This window comes from Aethalodelphis obliquidens, unplaced genomic scaffold (assembly GCF_003676395.1).
Source record: "Aethalodelphis obliquidens isolate GAN/ISIS:26980383/991018 unplaced genomic scaffold, ASM367639v1 scaffold94, whole genome shotgun sequence".
Lineage (NCBI taxonomy): Eukaryota > Metazoa > Chordata > Mammalia > Artiodactyla > Delphinidae > Aethalodelphis > Aethalodelphis obliquidens.
The window spans coordinates 1,419,800-1,439,171 of NW_020838038.1; the positions used below are offsets into that span (position 1 = coordinate 1,419,800).

Here is a 19,372-nt window from a genome sequence, read left to right on the forward strand (position 1 = left end):
CTCATATGAGTTAATTCTCCCATTTCTTAGTTCTTGGTGAACTTGCGTTTAGAGCTCTTCTCACCTGGATTGCTGAGGAGGTAATGGAAAGTCACAGGTGTCTCTGTGATGTTCTCTGTTACCATGATATTTGAAAAAATGTCTCTGGCTTGGAGGATAAATGAGTAAACAGCTCCACACCTCATGCCTTCCACTTGTGGGAGTTGTGGCTGTCCAGAGGTTTATCAATAATTTTAGTTAATAATTGGGATGGAGCCTCATATCAGTGACATCTTGGCACTTTGAATTGTACCAGGGAATGCATGGGTGAGACACAATAGTCTTAAGTATCAAGTTGTCCATGTCCAAACGGCTTAGGAACCCTTGGTTGGATAGCTATGGATTGGGAAAGACTGAACACCTGGAGTTGGCAGAACATTTCTTGGCATTTATTTAGGGTGTGGCAGATCCTTAAATGCCTGCCAGTAGCCCTTTGCATGTACCTGAGAGGGTGGTGAAAGCTCGTTAGGGTGTGAAAAACAACCACACCACCTGGCATTTAAAAGAGCCTTTTTCCCCTCACAAGTGTAATTAATTTAAGTGTGTTAATGTGTGCTTCTAAATTTACCCAAATGAAGGGAGCACAGACAAAAGCAACTACAGAGGCAGCAGCAACAACAAATGAGTGAACAAACAAACTTCATACCCACACTTAGAAGACAAGGTGTAGGTATTCATTGCTACTGCCTTAACCTAGGCTTAGAAGATGGTGCCTTGGGCCGTGTGTCTTGGATACTGACATAAAGCATTCATGTTCCAATACCAAGTCTCTGACACCCCCTGGGGTTCCTGCAGTTCAACTCAGACACTAACTACCTGGCGTGAGCATCAGACTCCGCAGGTCTTTGTAAGACTGCCGTGCACTTCAGACACTCGCCGCAGGTTTCTATTGTCCCAAGCCACCCACACTTCTGCCGGGCTGACTACAAAGTTGAAGCTTCCCATAACCACCTGAAGTTTGATAATTCTCTAGAATGACTCACACCTCCGGAAAGTGCTATATTTATGATTACTGTTTAATTGTAAAGGGTGCAGGTGAAGAGCCAGATGAAGAGACACATAGGGCAAGGTCTAGGAGAGTCCCAGGCACAAGAACTTTTATCCCTGTGGAGTCAGGGTGCACCCCCTTCCCGGTACATCTGTCAATTCACCGGCGAGGATGCTCCCCTGAGTCCTGATGTTCAGCCTTTTGATTGGAGTTTCATTACGTAGGCATGATGGAGTAAATCACTGGTCACCTGATTGAACTCAGTCTCTAGCCCCTGTCCCCTCCGTGGAGGTCAGGTGGCTGAAAGTTCCAGCCTTCTAATGACCTGCTTGGTTTTTCTGGTGACCAACTCCCATCCTGAAGTCATCTAGGGGCCACCCTGAGTCACCTCGTTAACTTAACAAAGTTACCCCTATAACTCAGGAAATTTTGAATGTTTTTGAAGCCCTGTGCCAGGAACTACGAACAAAGAATGTGTATATAGGGAAAAACATATATATATTCTACCATAGCATCCATGGTTCCAGATGTAGAATAATGACTTCAAAGTGTTTTGTAATTAGATCCAAGTCACCTTGTGTTAATTCTGACTCCTGTTTAGGTTGCTGTGTTCCTGGTTTTCTTCTGTCAGTAAAAATAAACTGCTATCTCTCGAGTTTTGCCTCATTCCTACGTTCATTTTTGTGGCATACTTGAATTGTTCCATTAAATATGGTGTTTTATCATCATTGATCAGGTTATATGTATCCACGATGTTCCTTCCACCTACCGAGTACCTGTGCTTTTGGAGGAACAAGGCATCGTTAAATATTTCAAAGAGAGATTGGATCTGCCTATTGGGGATTCTGCAAGCAATTTGCTTTTCAAGTGGAAAAATATGGCTGACAGGTACTGTGAAAGGAATTACTAATGTAAGTTTTCATAATTCTTAGGTTTGGGGGTAGCACTGAGGTGTACCTTGAAAGGTAACTATGTAGCGTTCCACTTTCCACATGGGTATGTTTGGTTCTGGAAATATCTAAAGCTCTAGCATATTGTTAGGGTGTTTTGCTGTGCTCTGAAGATTTCTGGGGCCTTTGATTTTGCTCTACTAAAGCAAAGTGAATTGAAGGCATTTGGATTCCAGCATTTTAAAAAACTTTTGGAAGCATTTATTTATTAGTTTATTATTTCGTTTCTGAATGTTTTAAACAGTTTAAAATGCTACAGGCTTTGTTTTGTTTTGTTTTGCTTATTTTTAAGATTTGGCTAACATTTCTTAAAGAAAATCCTTCTGAATGGGAAGTTTTGGCCATGGCATTGTCGTTCTATCCTGCAGTTATTAACTATCAGTATCGGCATTAAAAACCCCTGATAGGTTTTAGCTTTAAGACAGTCATATTAATTTCAGCAAGGTTTGTCTAATTTGATGTCATATACAGATTAAATCCCCATCACCTGTTTTCTTTTACTAAATGTTGCTGAGGCGTGACTCCATAAAGTCCTGGCTGCTTGACTTCTCCTGCAGCTGAAGTAGAGGCAATAGGCGCAGTAGTTACAAACGAAGGCTCTGGTGTTGCTAAGGAGTAGATCTTAAAAGTTCTTATCACACAAAAAAATTTGTAACTGTGCGCGGTGATAGATGTTAACTAGAATATTGCGGTCATCATTTCGTAATATATAAATATATTGAATCATTAGCTTGTACATCTGGAACTAATGTAATGTTGTATGTCAGTTATATCTCAATGAAAAAACGTAAGCTCTGGTGTCAGGCACCATAGATTCAGAGCTCAGCTTCTCCTTTCACTAGCTGTTTTTGAGTTTGGGTAGATTACTTAACCTCTCTGGGCTTATTCTCCCATCCATATATAACTGGGGGGATACTGGTACCACGTTGTGGCACTTATGAGAGAAAATACACCAGGCCTTAACATCACATCAGGCACTATTGGTTACTGATGTCGGTAACGATAATTTAAATGATTTGATGATGACAAAAGCACTGACCTTTGGTAGATGACTAGTAGATTGAAAGTTATTTTGCCCTTTCACTTTAAAATTTTAAAAGCGTTTTAGAATTTCTGGGGCAAGAAGAATCACGAACAAAGCACATTTTCTGAACTTAGGTGCCCCCATGACTGATGATACAACTAAGCCCCTGTCCTCCAGAATGCTTAAGGAATCAGTCTCTTCGTAGGAATTTTCTGAGTAGCTTGGGGTTGATCCTCTTTAAGCACTAGAAACTTTAATATTTTAACTCTTCGTGTTGGAAGTAGTTCTAAATTTTACTCTATGCCTCTGTGCTTTTTAAAGCCAGTGTTTGGTTTTTGTATTAGTTTCCCGTGTCTGCTGTAATAAGTTACCACAAAATGGGTGGCTTAAACCAATAGAAATTTGTTCTGTCACAGTTGTGGAGGTTAGAAGACCTAAATCAAGGTGTCAGCAGGGTTGGTTCCTTCTGGAACTCTGAGGGAGAATATGTTCCATGCATTTCTCCTGGCTTCTGGGGGCTAGCTTCCTTGGTGTTCCTTGGCTTGTGGGCGCATCACTCCAATCTCTGCCTCTCTTGTCGTATGTCCTTCTCCTTTGTGTCTTCTTCCTTTCTCTTTTATAAGGATGCTTGTCTTTGCAGTTAGGGTCCATTCTAATCCAGGATGATCTCAACTGGAGATCCTTAACTTAATTGCATCTGCAAAGACCCTGTTTTCCAGATATGGGCACATTCATAGGTTCTGGGGGACATATGTTTTTGGGGGCCACCATTCAGTTCAGGATTCAAGCAAAGGGGATATTGAGCATCAGTCCCTCTGCATCATGTTGGCCGTGATGTTGGTTCATTGGTCATGGCAGTGTGAAGTGTCCATTCTTTAGGCCCTGTCCCCTCAGTACAGCCTGTAGAGAGATACAAGGAGGCACACAGAGGTCAAAGGGACAGTGTTGATCGTGGAGGTCCAGTGCTGCCCAGAGGCCAGGGGTCCCTGGTTGAGCTGGGTGGAAGAACTTGCCTGGGTCCTGAGGTGGGGACAACCCTGCCTCCCTGGGAACCTTCCTGCTGGGGGATGGGCCTACAAAGCCGACCAGCTGACTGCAGTGTCAGCTGCTGTGTCACACCCTGCTGATGGCTGAATGGAGAGCACGAGGGAGGGAGGTGCTTGGCTGGTCCGGGCAGTGAGCCCAGCCTGCAGGGCCAAGAGGGAAAGAGAGCACAGGGGCGTGGGCTCAGTATACCTCCCTGGATGGCGGCTGGACTGACCCAGTGGCCTCCCCTCTCCCCCACTCCCCCCCACCCCGCCCCGGGAAGACCAGCAACGAGTGAGTGGAAGGAGAGTGGGTGCAAGGAGGGACTGGCCATGCTGACTGCAGCCCTGCGTCCCTCCCCTGAGGGACAGGATGTGCCCCCCGACCGCACATCGTCTTGGAATCTTGGCTTGATACCAACTTGCTTTGTTACCTGAGTCCTTTCCCTAGAGCTGGAGCGAAGCACAGGCAGGCAGGCAGGCAGTCTCCACAGCGACATAAAATTAACTGGTAAGTTAGAGGTTTAGCATCTTTCTCTCACGTTCTTCAGTCACCTTCCTAGAAAGTCACCTCTGCTGCCAGTTTTGACTTCTTAGCCCCTCGTGCCTTTTTCTCCTCCCAGCCTGTTTCCATCAGGCTTCTCTTTCACTTTTTGCAGATGTTGTTATAAAGGAGGAATATTCCTCATCCTGGTAACATTTTTGTTCTAAGGTGTTTGGGGAACAGTTTGCTTCAAAGCCCTAAAAGATCTTCAGCCCCAAGTGACATTCCTGCATACTTAGTACCAGACCAGGCATTTTTCATGTTCCTTGAACAGATCTCCTGACGAAAGCAACGGTAAAGATTATGTCTCTAATGGTAAAATGTGATTGAGTGTCTCATGTAGAATGGAATTTTCTCATAAAAATGATCTAAGTGGCTTATAGTGTTTTAAATAGTTCTCTCAGCACCATTCTTCAGGAATGCCACAAATAACCTGGCATTTGTGGGCCAGCTGGGAATGTAACAATTTTTAATGTAGACACTTTGAATGCATTTTCTTATATGGTATCACCTTACAAAGTTAATGTTGGAATGTCTCCTGTTGGCACTGAGAATGCATTTTCTTATACAGTGTCACCTTATAAATGAATTTCAGGACAGCTCATGTTTATGAGATGGGGAGAACTTTTTTTTTATTATTTATTTTTGGTTGCATTGGGGTCTTCGTTGCTGTGCGCAGGCTTTCTCCAGTTGCGGTGAGTGGGGGCTACTCTTCATTGCGGTGCATAGGCTTCTCATTGCAGTGGCTTCTCTTGTTGCGGACCATGGGCTCTAGGCGCGTGGGCTTCAGTAGTTGTGGCACGTGGGCTCAGTAGTTATGGCTCGCGGGCTCTAGAGCACAGGCTCAGTTGTAGCACACAGGCTTTGTTGCTCCGTGAGATGTGGGATCTTCCCGGACCAGGGCTCGAACCCGTGTCCCCTGCATCGGCAGGCGGATTCTTAACCACTGCCACCAGGGAAGCCTGGGGAGAGCTTTTTTATTTTTAATGCTTTTAACTTTTTCTCTGATATACTCTCCTCAGATTTATATCTTTGCCTGCTTATGTAAGCCAATGTTGGGCTTTCTCATGATTTTCAAATCTCTTGGGGTACAGATTGTTATTCTTTGGGGGTGGGGTGGGGAATTTGAGTCAAGTACACCAAGTTCAAGGCACATCTGCTCCTCAGGTTTTAAAAAGTGCCTCAGGATAAGAACAGTGGCTGTCATTATGCTTGTGATATGATGTTACATGCATATAACCTTTAAGCTTGTTTTCCTTCCCAGGTATGAAAGGTTACAGAAAACGTGTTCCATAGCCCTGGTTGGCAAGTACACCAAGCTCAGGGACTGCTATGCCTCCGTGTTCAAAGCCCTGGAACACTCAGCGTTGGCCATCAACCACAAGTTGAATCTGATGGTGAGCCCCCACCTGGTCTTCTGCATGTTTCAGGCATTCATCGTGAAATCTCGTGTTGCAGAGAGGCAGGTTGTGTTCAAGGAGCCCCAAGTCCACCTCCAGGGTTAATGATTCACCAGGAGGACGCAGAGGACTCAGCATACAGCTGTACTCACGATTATGGCTTATTTCAGTGATAGGATGCAGAGCCAAATCAGCAAAGGAAAAGGCACGTGGGATGAAGTCTGGGGGAAACCAGGTGTAAGCTTCCAACAGCCCTCCTCCAGTGGAGTCACAGAGGACGTGCTTAAATCCCCCAGCAGCGAGCTGCAACAACACAGGTGACGTGCCATCTACCAGGGAAGCTCATTAGAGACTCAGCGCCCAGGGTTTTTACTGGGGGCTGGTCACACAGATGCCCTCAGCCTCCTGAGTGTCAAAATCTCAGACTCCCAGGAGGAAAGCAGGTGTTCACCTTAAATCATGTTGTTTCTTCAAACACTGTAGGCACGCTGAGCCACTCTTACTGCTTCTTGGGAATGGTGGGAACCCTCCCCCAATCCAAGTTTCCAGATGCCAGACAAGGGCCAACCTTGTAAGCAGGCATTTCCAAGGATTTCAGTCTGTTAACTTTTTTTCTGCATACAGGTATAAGGCACAGTTTTTGAAATTAGGCTTTGCACATTCAGGGGCATATATACTTCATGCTCATTTAACTATTTTGTGTTTGTCTAATGAGAAAATAATAGAACTTTTTTTCCCCTTTAGCGTGGGAATTGAACCCAGATTTTTTAAATGCCATATTTATATATATTTCCCTTTCTAACTCGGAGGACTGATATCTGGCAAACAGTGATTGTTTGTTTTTCAAACAGTATTATGGGATAGCAGAGGTGGAGTTATATATAGCTTGAGTATATTCTTTGTTAGATACAGAAGTAGTATATGCTCAGTATAGAAAATTTAAGCAAAGCATAATGTAAAATGCAGAAAGTGGAAGATTCTTCCTCAGTGAAATCCCACTTCTCTTGATGTACCTGTCGTTCCCAGTTTGATGCATATCTTTCTAGAGTTTTCTTTCCCTATATAAATGTTTATATTTAATGTTATTCTCTCTGGGTATATCACAGTTTAGGGAGGCCTTATTATCTTGATTTAAATGGTAAAACCTTAATATAATGAGCCAAAAGATACAAGAAATTTAGTAACTTTCAGCTTAGGACCTATCCAGTTTTCTCTCACCTGTTTGTTTTGTGTTTTTTTTTTTTTTTTTTTTTTTTTGTGATACGAGGGCCTCTCACTGCTGTGGCCTCTCCCGTCACGGAGCACAGGCTCCAGAAGCGCAGGCTCAGCGGCCATGGCTCACGGGCCCAGCCACTCCGCGGCATGTGGGATCCTCCCGGACCGGGGCACAAACCCGTGTCCCCTGCATCGGCAGGCGGACTCTCTACCACTGCGCCACCAGGGAAGCCCCTCTCACCTGTTTGTAGCTTCCTCTCTAATCACTTTTTATTTTTGACTTTCCAAGGAATCGTTCCCTTCCTGTTCTTCCTCTTTCTTCCTAGTCTGCCAGTCCCTCGTAGAAAAAAGAAAATAGAAAATCTGTTATAATACTAATTTTATAAAGTAAAATTTTGTATCTTAAGATATATTCAGATAGTAATTTTTACAACAGAAATTCTAAAATAATATAGACATATAGGGACTGTTATGTACATAGGAATTGTTGTACGTGTTTTTCACGTAATAGAATTCATTGACGGTGGCTTCTCCGAAGTACTGTTTGAGTCATGGGCTTGTGCTGTGTTTATCTCGCCCGGCTTTTGCAGTAATTTCCTGACTGGTTTTCATTTTTCCCTCCCTTTCCTTCACTGAGCCAGAGTGATTTTTCTAAAATCGCTCTCTGTTCCTTCAGATTTTTCAGCGGCTTCAAGTATAAACTTCTCTCACCCGATGGAGCTTCTTCTGAGGTCCCCAGAGTGGTCACCACTTTCTGGTTGTTGTCTGTTTCTTGTCTTTCTGTTTTTTGAAGCTGCTCCTTCACAGCCCTCCCCCACCCCCCGCACCCCTTCCCACTTGCCCCCCAACTGCACACGCGCGTCCACTCATCCTCGACGGCTTAGCTTCTTGGACATCCCCTTCCCAGAGGACTTCCCTGAAGGCGCTCTTGCCCTTCTTCTCTCCAGTCCGCATACGTATCAGCTGCGGCTCCTGGTTCCTTCCGCAGCGTTCTCTTCTTTGCCCATCGTAGCCATTACCTCCCTGTGATGTGGATGCCTGTTTATTTGGTTTCATAACCTGCCTGAAAGATTGTAAGAGCCACAAGACAGAGATGGTGCTTTTCTATGCTAAGTGACCAGTACAGTGTTTGCATAATAAGTAGTCATTGAATAATTGTGTCAGTATTAGATGGCTCTAGTATTTTCCAGTTTTTATTTTTCTGAAATGTTCCTTTAGCTTGTTGCATGTTTTTAGTACATAGATTCCATTGATCTGGAGCAGACTACCGAAACTGAGGACCCTGTGAAATTCCACGAAGCTTGGCAGAAACTCTGCAAAGCTGAGTAAGTACCACGCCAGTTAGGAGAACGCCATTGTGATTTTTTCCGTGATTCGATTTACCCCAATTACTAATTTTTGTGCATTTTGAAGTGTAGTTTGGAGTACTTGTGGTGATTCTGGATGGTTGTGCTGCATTCACGCTGCATTTACTTTGAAATGTGCCGTGTCAGTGTTAGTGGCACGTGCAGTGGAGATGGTTTTATTCTGGGGAGGATGACGATACCGTATTGGTGGGAAAGTGAGCTGATGCTACTGAAAGATGCAGAGGTGGACCTTACATATACAAAGTTAAAGTGCAAGAATGACAATCCTCCCTCCTCTCTTGGTTTTATTTTCTTTTCCACATCCTTTGATTCTAGGTTTTATTTTGTAAGTAATCAATAAAAATTTTGGGGGTGGCATTGTGTTGTGAGGGTAGCATGGCCCTTGGATTTTTCTCTTGAGCTCTTGCGTTTTTGTTTTTTTTAAAAAATGTATTTATTTATTTATTTTTGGCTGTGTTGGGTCTTTGTTGCTGCGCGTGGGCTTTCTCTAGGTATGGTGAGCGGGGGCTACTTTGTTGTCGTGCGTGGGCTTCTCATTGCAGTGGCTTCTCTTGTTGCAGAGCACGGGCTCTAGGCACATGGGCTTCAGCAGTTGTGGCGCATGGGCTTAGTTGCTCTACGGCATGTGGGATCTTCCCGGACCAGGGATCGAACCCGTGTCCCCTGCATTGGCAGGCGGATTCTTAACCACTGTGCCACCAGCGAAGCCCCAGAGGTCTTAACATTTGTATAAAAGTACTTTTAAAAGAACCTTAACCTATTTTTATTCAGATAATTCTTTCAGTGGCATTTTTAATTGAATTGAGCTTCTCAATCACTATGCTCATGTGCTGCAAAGACCTATCAGAAAATATATATCAAGGTCAGTTGTGAGAAATTGTTGCAACTTCTTTATAACATTGGGAGGATTTCAAGAAGAAAGTTCAGGATGTGAAATCATGTAATCAGTTCTGAAAATAGACTCCAAGCGTATTCTCTAGCGGCTGTGCCAAGTGTCGGATTTGGGATCAATAAGCATGAATGGCTGAAAACAAGAGTTTTACAAATAAAAATAATGTCAAATTTCCCCTCCTCTTGTGTTGCTTGCAGTGGTGTTCTTGTGCCAGGAGGCTTCGGAATCAGAGGAACGTTGGGAAAACTCCAGGCGATTTCTTGGGCACGGTCAAGGAAGATTCCTTTTCTGGGTAAAACTGATGTTTATGAATCCTAACTATGAGTTTTTTAGATTTTTGACACCTAGTAAGGTAACACGTAATAGAGTTTGTTAATGTGAGAAGTGTGATCTTGAATTTGAATATTCAGGTGCCAAATAGTTTGCTACAGGGTGTGGAAACTCTATTCTGCAAGCCTTACCTGGTTTGCAGCGTTTTTGTAAATAAAGTTTTATTGGTACACAGCCATACCAGTTGGTTTACATATTGTCTGTGGCTGTTTTTGCGATACAGTAGCAGAGTTTGAGACCCTACAGCCTGCAAGGCCTAAAATCTCTGCTGTCTGGCCCTTGACCAAAAACATTTGTCAGCCCAGGAGAACTTACCACTGTTCTGGTTGTGTAGCAAGAGGCTGGGAGGAACCTCTGTTCATACCTGCCCTTCTCCGATTCCACCTTTCACCACTTCGAGCAAACATCTCAACAGAATGCCACAATGTTATTTCTCATCAGAAAAAAAAAGCTTAAATTGAAATTTATATGCTCCTTCTAGAAAAGATAATACAGAAAGACCGTCCAATGTTACAGGGACAGCTCTGTTAAGATTTAGTAGAGCTGGGTCTTTTCAATGTGTTTGTTCAAATTGCAAAGCATGGCTTCTGGAGCAATGAAACCAGATGAAATGGAACACTGATGGGATAAAGGCAGCCCTGCAGCTGGGGTTTCAGGCGGAAGAGGGAGTGGGGAGAGGCCATGTTTCATGCTGTGCTTGCGTGGGCTGGTGGGTTTATGAACTGAGTGGACCAGCTTTGGTACTCTTTACTTAATAACAGCAGACTGTTCATTTTCCCCCTTGCCTGTTCTTTGATTAGCTTCCTAGATGCTCTCCACTTGGGAGCCATTTTCAAAAGAGAAGCCAGGAGTAGTTACCTTGATACCTTGCTTTGTTTTATCCATCTAAGCTCATCTGGGCCACTGTTTTCTTTTGAAGTAATCTTGTTTAGTTTCTGTCTAAATGTGGTTAGCGTTCTTCAGATAATTTTCACTGTGTAGAATAGTTTGCAGCTCTTTAAATTTCTCTTTAACACACCGTCTCTTTATGTCCTAGCCTTATGGAACTTTCTAAAGTGCCCCCAAAGCACTCAGCTGTTTCATGCTTATTGACTTTTGTTCTGGCGTGCCTGGTATATTGATTGCTCTCTCCTTTGAGCCCCTGTGTACCTTCAATATATCTATAAAAGCATCTGGAATGCTCCTTGGCATTTGTTTATTGGAGAGAATCGATGGGCCACAGTGAATGTGGAGATCGGCGAGGGGCACATCCCTGCGGCAACAGGCCTGGGCCTACGCGGGTCCCCGTTTCTCCTTACTGAGCTCTCTGTTCAGTTCCATTTGGCCTCTCTGTCGCGCTCCAGCCTGCAGTGGAGGTACCAGCTCCCCCAGCTGCTGCTGTTTCCCTGCAGTGAGGTTTAGGGCTGTTCTGGGCTCAGCAGCTGGGCACTGACCTCCCGCTCCCCTGCCCGCCTGTAGGTGCTCCTTGGATCCCAGCCTGCTGGCCAGCCGGGGGCTGCCCGCAAGCAGAGCCCGCATTTAAGGCCGTGAATCTACCTTGAGAAGAGGGGGTGTGAGGTCCCAGCCCACGGAGACTCCCTCTTGAATTGAGGTGTTGTTAGACATTCTCTGAAGGAGTCGGGCGCTTTGGGGCAGCCATGCAGCCCACAAGCGTGCCTCGATCTAGAGGCACATTTGCAGGGAGGCAGATTTGCCTTTTGGACCTTGCCTTCTCCTTTCCTGCCCTTTTCTGACCTCGCATTTATTCCTCCTCGAGTTTGGGTTGTCCAGTCCTTTCCCTGCCCCTGCCACACATGTTCTGAGGGCAGAGGCTACAGCAGTAAACTTTCTTTTTTGGAGCCTACATTCTAGATGGAGGAGATAGACAGCAAATAAATGAACAGAAAATACGAAGCAGTACAAAATAACATTCATTTGCTTTATATATATGCTTTTTAAAATAGGAGTTTGCCTTGGGATGCAACTGGCAGTGATAGAATTTGCGAGAAACTGCCTTAACTTGAAAGGTAAGTCTGAGATTTTCTAATAACCTCTTAGTAAAAAGCATTCTTATTGCTTGAAGTATTTTTCAGCAGTATTGGTGAGTTGCTGAACTCATTTCTTTATCTTCAGATGCTGATTCCACGGAATTTGAGCCAAATGCCCATGTTCCTGTGGTAAGTGGCTTAACTTTCTGGGTTGGGTCATTGTTTTGGTTCTGGCTCGGCATAAACTCATGAGGGGTTATTATTACTATTTTTTTCATTCTGACATCAGGACATTTTAATTATATATGATTTTTCTTGTTCTTATTACTCTTATTGTTATTAGTTTATATCAAACCACTTTGTTCTCAATTGTCCATCTTGTCGGTTGTGCCTTGAAGGAAGACACAGTCCTAGATTGGCTTCTCTTTGCAATAGTTTTCAAGCTGAATGTTTAGGAACGGGTTGAGTTGACTGTGACGACAGTCGCTCACAGCTGATGTAAACACACGGGCTGTCCTGTCTCTAGACCCATCCCCGTCTGTTCTTCTGCTGCTTCTCATCTTTCACCGATTCCTTTTCCTGTAAAACATTCAGTCCAAGATTTTGGCTGGGAGTGAAGGCCATCGTGCTCTGTCACCTGCTGCTCTGCTAACTTATCCCATGGCATCCCCCTCTCTCCTGCACTTGGGGTTTTATAGTTGGAGTATCTGAATGAGTTTTTTAGATGTATCCTGAGATTCCCTACACCTGAGACGTCCGCGTCCTGCAACCTCCTTACCCCTGGAATCTCAATAAAACTGATGAAGAATTTAATTACAAAAATAAACCAAACCTCATTACCGACAACTTCCTATTCATCCCGGGAAGGCTTTTCTGACCTCCTTTGTTTCCTGGCCTCTGCCTTCTGAACCTTGTACCACCTCTATCAGAGTGTACACCTCACCATTGTGATTGGTTTTTTATTAACAGTTTATTGAGATATAATTCACATACCATAAAATTGAGCCATCGAAAGTGTATAATGCAGTGACTTAGCATATTCAAAGATCTCTGCAACTATCACCACCGTCAATTTTGGACCCTTTTGATTATTCCAAAAAGAAATTCCACACCCTTTAGCTGACATCCCCAAGCCGTCTATCCTTCTAGCTCTAGGCAACCATTAATCTGTTTTCTGTCTCTCTATATTTGCCTATTCTGGCCATTTCATATACAGTTGACCTTTGAATAATGCAGGGGTCAGGGGCTGACCCTCCACGCAGTCAAAAATCTGCCTTTAACTCCTAGTCGTCTCTCCGTATATGCATTCCTCTGTATATGTGGTTCCGCATCTACGGCTTCAACCAACCATGGACCATGTAGTACTATTTACTATGGAAAGAAAGGCATGTCTAAGTGGACCTGCTCAGTTCAAACCTATGTTGGTCAACTGTAAATGGAATCATACAATATGTGGCCTTTTGTGACTGGCTTCTTTCATTTAGCATAACATCGTCAAGGTCTGTCTATGTTGTAGCATGTATCAGTACTTTGTTTCTTATCCATTCATCCTTTGATGGACATTTGCTGTTTCTACTTTTTGGCTACTATGAATAATGCTGCTATGAATATTTGTGTACAAGTTTTTGTATGGACATATGTTTTTGTTTCACTTGGGTCTATACCTAGGAGTGGAATTGTGGGTCATATGGTGACTGTATGTTTAATTTTTTGAGGAACTGCCAGACTGTTTTCCGAAGTGGCTGCAGCATTTTACATTGCCACCAGCAGTGTGTGAGGGTTCCAATTCCTGCATATCCTCAACACTTGTCTTTTTGATTACAGTTGACTCTTGAACAACATGGATTTGAACTGCATGGGTCCACATATACGTTGTTGTTGTTGTTGTTTTCAATAAATGCATACTACAGTACTACCTGATCCATGTAGGTTGAATTCACGGGTATGGGACTGCAGATACAGAGGGCCAAGTGTAAAGTTATATTCGAATTTTTGACTACTTGGGGGTCAGTGCCCCTAAGCCCTGCATTGTTCAAGGGTCAACCGTGTAGCGATTCTAGTGTGTGTGAAGTTGTGGCTCACTGTGGCTTTGCTTCACATTTCCTTGATGTCTGAGGATGTCGAACATCTTCTCGTATGCGTATTGGCCACTTGTATATCGTCTTTGGAGAACTGTCTATTCAGATCCTTTGCCCACTTTTAATTTGGGTTATTTGTCATTTTATTATTAAGTTGTAAGGGTTTTTTATATAATCTATATACGAGTTCCTTATTAGATATATAATTTGTACTGTTGACATGTGGAGCCAGATGACTGTCGTGTTCATTGTAGGATGTTCAGCAGCATCCTTGGCCTCTACCCACTAGATGTCAGTAGTACACTTCTCCCAAACCCCAGCTGTGACACTCAAAATACCTCCAGACATTGCCGAACATCCGCTAGGGACACAGGTGGAATAGCCCCCGTTGAGAAGCACTGATTCAGAGAAATCTAGTTCTGTTCTCTCCCCTGCAGCATAGTCCCTTCCTTCCCTATGGCAACCATTAATTCATTTTTTTAAATGGGTTATCTTTCCATTTTTAAAATATAAGTAAACCTGTATGTCTGCTTGTAACCCCCTCCCCTTCTTAGATAAATGACAGCATACTCTGCCCATTCTTTCTGCCTTGCTTTTTTCACTTAACTCTGTATGCTGGAGTAGAGATCACTCCGTGGAAGGATATAGAGATATTCTTCACTCATTTTTTTTTAAAATAAATTTATTTATTTATTTTCGGCTGCATTGGGTCTTTGTTGCTGCACGTGGGCTTCCTCTCGTTGCGGTGAGCGGGGACTACTCTTGGTTGCGGTGCGCGGGCTTCTCATTGCAGTGGCTTCTCTTGTTGCAGAGCATGGGCTCTAGGCGTGTGGGCTTCAGTAGTTGTGGCCCGTGGGCTCAGTAGTTGTGGCTCACAGGCTCTAGAGCGCAGGCTCAGTAGTTAGGGTGCACGGGCTTAGTTACACTGTGGCATGTGGGATCTTCCTGGACCAGGGCTCGAACCCCATGTCCCCTGCATTGGCAGGCGGATTCTTAACCACTGCATCACCAGGGAAGTCCACTTCACTCATTTTTATAGCTTGCAATTCAAACTATAATGAATTGTAATTTCCCAGCCAGATGACACTTTTAAGTCTTATGCTCAGAAGACTTAATACAAGTGAAGAGTTCCTTACAAGGCTTTAACAGAAACATATGTTCTGACTAATGGCTGAAATGGCTGTGCCAGGCGAACCTTGGGTTTTCTTTTAGAGAATACTTTGGGATAGGAAGTGATTTTACCAGTAGGTGCCACTGTTAGATAGCTTTGGCAAGGTTAATTCCTTGATGACTATACTTTACTCTTTGTGTGTGTGTTTGCATATTTTTAAGACATTTATACACAGGATAAAAAAGTTAAGCCCTACAGAAAAGGTATAAAACTGCCTCTCATGTGCCCCTACCTTACCTCAGTTCCCTTACCCAGAGGTGACTACGTTCATCCATTTCTTTTGTTATTCTTCCGAAGATTGTGTGTGTACAAATGCCTACCTACAAACATATATGGACATATGTTCCCTTAAAAAAATACATATGCTACCATGCTTGAGACATCGTTCCCCTTGCTTTTTTTTTTTAAATAAATTTATTTTATTTATTTATTTATTTATTTTTGGCTACGTTGGGTCTTTGTTGCTGCGTGCGGGCATTCTCTAGTTGCGGTGAGCAGGGACTACTTTTCGTTGTGGTGTGTGGGCTTCTCATTGCGGTGGCTTCTCTTGTTGCAGAGCACAGGCTCTAGGCGTGCAGGCTCAGTAGTTGTGGCTCACGGGCTCTAGAGCGCAGACTCAGTAGTTGTGGCGCACGGGCTTAGTTGCTCCTCGGCATGGGGGATCTTCCCGGACCGGGGCTCGAACCCGTGTCCCCTGCATTAGCAGGTGGATTCTTAACCACTGCGCCACCAGGGAAGTCCCCTCCTTGCTTTTTGTACTCATCACTCCACATCAGTGCACAGAGATCTTCTACGTGCTTGCCTTGCTCTACACATCATTCTTTATTTAAACAGTCTCATATTGATGAATATTTAGGTTGTGTCCATTATTTGCTGCTTTAAATCGTTGCTGCAAATTAGTATGTGTACATATGTTCTCGTAGCGACACATACACACTTCTATGGGATGAATTCCTAGAAGGGGAATTGCGAAGTCAGAGGAATTGTGCGTTTTACATTTTGATAGTTTCTATACTCATAAGTGAGATGAGAACAATAAAACCTAATTGCTACTGAACATCTTTATGTCCTGCACTCAGTTTGTTGGAGAAAAATCGCCTTAAGAGCCACCATTTATGAGGATGGGGAGAAGTCTTATTGAAGGAGAAGACTAAGGTAATAGAATCACCAGGGAGCAGACACCAGGAAGCCTGGGGAATCCCTTAAACTTGAGCAAATAACAATGACTTACAGTGGGTAATGGCCATTCTGGCCCTTCTCGCTAAAAAAGTAAATAGCTTTGGAAACCAGGAGCCTCCTAAAGGGTATATTTGCAGCTAAAATCTGTTTCATGGGTGTGGGGGAGAAAAATAATTTCCCTCTACTCTTCTAGATTCTTGGCCGAGGCCCCGTGTAATAAAGGAATAACAAGGGAAAAACAAACAGAAGCTTAATAACATGGATACCTCCTGTATACCCAGGAGTATACAGAGTTTCTGAGTAACTCCCAGAAATGGCCCAAGCCACCATCTTAAGTACCGTCTCCAGCTACAGAGAAGAAAAGAGGATGTTGGGGGTGGAGGTATTTATGGGAGGTTTTCAAGGCAAAGCACAGTAAACAAGGGTGAGTTTGTTATGCGGATTTAAGTCCCTGCCTTCTCCATTGAGAAGAGTTGCTAGAGATTTAGAGTCACCCTTCTCTTCCTGGTACAGAAAGGGAGACACCCTTACAAATGGAGGTTTCCCTTATAAATGCAAATGTCTCTAACAAAAGGGTAACTTCTGTTCTGTTTTAGAGCTTCTCCTATATCTCCTGTTTCTTAAAAATAATCAGCCCAGGATAATCTTTATGCCAAAGAGGTATATTTTGTGTGTGGGGGGCAAATTCTGCTCCCCTTCGTGGGCCATCGTGACCCTCCTTTGGCATGCATGATTAGTCTTATGGTTGCTTATTAAATCAGTAGAGATACTGGCATACAGCACAGATATCTAAGAGGGGGCGTCTCTTGTGCACGTAAAAGGAGAAATAGTTTTTTTCCTAAGAGTGAAGGTAGAGTCTTTCTGAGTCTGGAAGTACCAGGAGAGAGTGAGTAAAATTCATTTTATTGTGCCATTTCTCTGCTTGATCCACAAGGTGCAATAGAAGGCTCTGGAACTTTGCAGAATATTTAGGTTCTACAGCAAGTCTGACTTTCTGGCCTGCTTTAAAGCAGCTTCACCCACCTTCTAGATGATGTGTACCAGGAACGCCGCTGTAGCTGACTTGTATTCTGACTCTGTATCAATCACATGGCAGCTGCTGACACCCTTGACTTTGAATTTGGCTTCAGATCTCTCCAGTTCATGTGGAGGATAGCTCATGGCATTGTAGAGTTTATATTTAGAATGTTTTTGGCTTTTGAGATATATATAGGAAGAATGATCTCAATCTGATGTTTAGGTATGTGGATATGCATAATTTTTAGCATTTCTTTTCTGTTTACTGAAAAGAGTAACTTAAAAATATGAATTTACGTTAGATATGGAAACAGAATCTGAAAACAGAATCCATGTTCCACATTCAAACACATCTACACAGACTGGTGTCAACTAAAAAAATAATACAGGAGGCTGCAAATAGGAAAAGAGTTTATTTGGAATCTTAAGAATTGCAATTTGGGGGAATTCCCTGCCAGTGGTTAGAACTCTGCCTCCACTGCCGGGCGGGGGAGCCCGGGTTTGATCCCTGGTCGGGGAACTAAGATCCCACAAGCCCCGCTGCATGGCCAAAAAAAATCTGGGTAACCCTAAAAGAGTGTTCTGAGGAAGAGAGAGTCAGGACTTATAAAGACAGAAAGCCAAGAGGTTGTTAAAAGTTGCCTGGTAGGAATTGTGATGGACTGTGATGCGAGTCAGAGAATACTTGCCCTGAGGAATCATGAGTTGTTTTAGGGTAGGGGTCCAGTAAGTATCTTGAGTTTCTGGCCGGTGTTCTGAAGCCGAATCTGGCCTCTGTACCCCGAAAGCAAATTAAATTTCAGAGACAGAGTTTTAGGTGAAGTAGAAAAGAATAGCTTTATTGCTTTGCCAGGCAAAGCAGTGGACTAATGCCCTCGAAACTGTGTCCCGACCAGGAGGGGGTAGTGAGGAGTTTTACAGTAATGGTTCAAAGAGGGCGTGATCAGCTCGTGGACGTTCTTCTGATTGGTTGGTGGTGAAGTTGGAACCTTCTGGTTCCAACTGGTCTGGGGTCTACCTGCTTGTAGGCAGCATGCAGTTAACTTCTTCCACCTGGTGGGGGCTTCAGTATCTGCTGAACAGCTCAAAGATATTGTTATGTGTGTCCCTTGAGGGGAACCAGGACCCTGCCCCAAGGCGGCACTGTTGTTTCTCTTGACTGTTCCTCCCTTGTCTCCGCATCCCCTCCCTTCCCTAATTAACACGGACCTGCTGGAACTCAGGGAAGGTCAGGGGGCCTGAATGAAGCCTATTGCCTGTAATCAAGAAATGGGGGACATGGAAGGGCTTTTGTGCTCAGGAGCCTCACAGGGTCCTGCTTGATATCAGTTCTGATGACTTCATTGGGTCAAAAGGTCAGATTCCATCCAGGCTGACACGTGCCTAAGTCATACTTCCTTAGTGGCCTCCTGGCTCCATTTTAGAGAGTTCTCTTAGCAATACTGAGTCCATTTGGATTTTTCCTTTCACATATGTACACTTGGATGGTGCTATTGGTAAGGAAGAGTGAGAAATGTGAAGCACTTTAAGCAGATGCAAACGGAGATTTGAGATTGTGGCATTTGATATTTCAGTTTTGGTTATTTATCATAGATGTGACTTCTTTTACCGCCCCCCCCTTTTTTTTTTTTTGCGGTACACGGGCCTCTCACTGCTGTGGCCTCTCCTGTTGCGGAGCACAGGCTCCGGACGCGCAGGCTCAGTGGCCATGGCTCACAGGCCCAGCTGCTCCGCAGTATGTGGGATCTTCCCGGACTGGGGCACGAACCCGTGTCCCCTGCGTCGGCAGGCAGACTCTCAACCACTGCGCCACCAGGGAAGCCCCTACCCCTTTTTGATCCAAGAATTTTCAAAGTCAAAATTAATTTTACATCTGACACAGTGGATTTGTGATAGTCACATATAATTAAAAATGCATTCAGGTGAAGGGTAATTTGTGTTATATACTAAGGATAATTAATGCATAACATTTTCCTACCTTTAGTTGAAGCCCTGTTAAATTAAATATTTTCTACTTTCATTTATTTTTCAACAATTTCATATGGAAAGCAAATTAAGAGGGTTAAAAAACCCAGACAGCCACTTACAGTAACCTTCCAGGCAACTTTTATAAATTTGAAGACTGCTTTAATTTAGAACATTGTAGTAAGCATCTCCCAACTAACAAAATGATCTTAAAGAAGTCA

The 19,372-nt window shown here is 43.7% G+C and overlaps 1 protein-coding gene across 7 annotated transcripts in view; it reads left to right on the forward strand.

Moving 5' to 3' along the window:
• The window catches only part of CTPS2 (CTP synthase 2), a 109,259-nt gene that overhangs the window by 25,885 nt on the left and 64,002 nt on the right, over positions 1–19,372 (forward strand). For all 7 annotated transcript variants that reach the window (XR_003430581.1, XM_027095728.1, XM_027095732.1 and 4 more), the window contains 6 exons: positions 1,764–1,915; positions 5,835–5,967; positions 8,422–8,510; positions 9,642–9,736; positions 11,718–11,780; positions 11,887–11,930. Coding sequence is in view for 6 of the 7 variants with exons in the window: in XM_027095728.1 (XP_026951529.1) it covers positions 1,764–1,915; positions 5,835–5,967; positions 8,422–8,510; positions 9,642–9,736; positions 11,718–11,780; positions 11,887–11,930 (576 nt within the window). In the remaining variant the exon portion in view is untranslated. The remainder of the gene's footprint in view (positions 1–1,763; positions 1,916–5,834; positions 5,968–8,421; positions 8,511–9,641; positions 9,737–11,717; positions 11,781–11,886; positions 11,931–19,372) is intronic.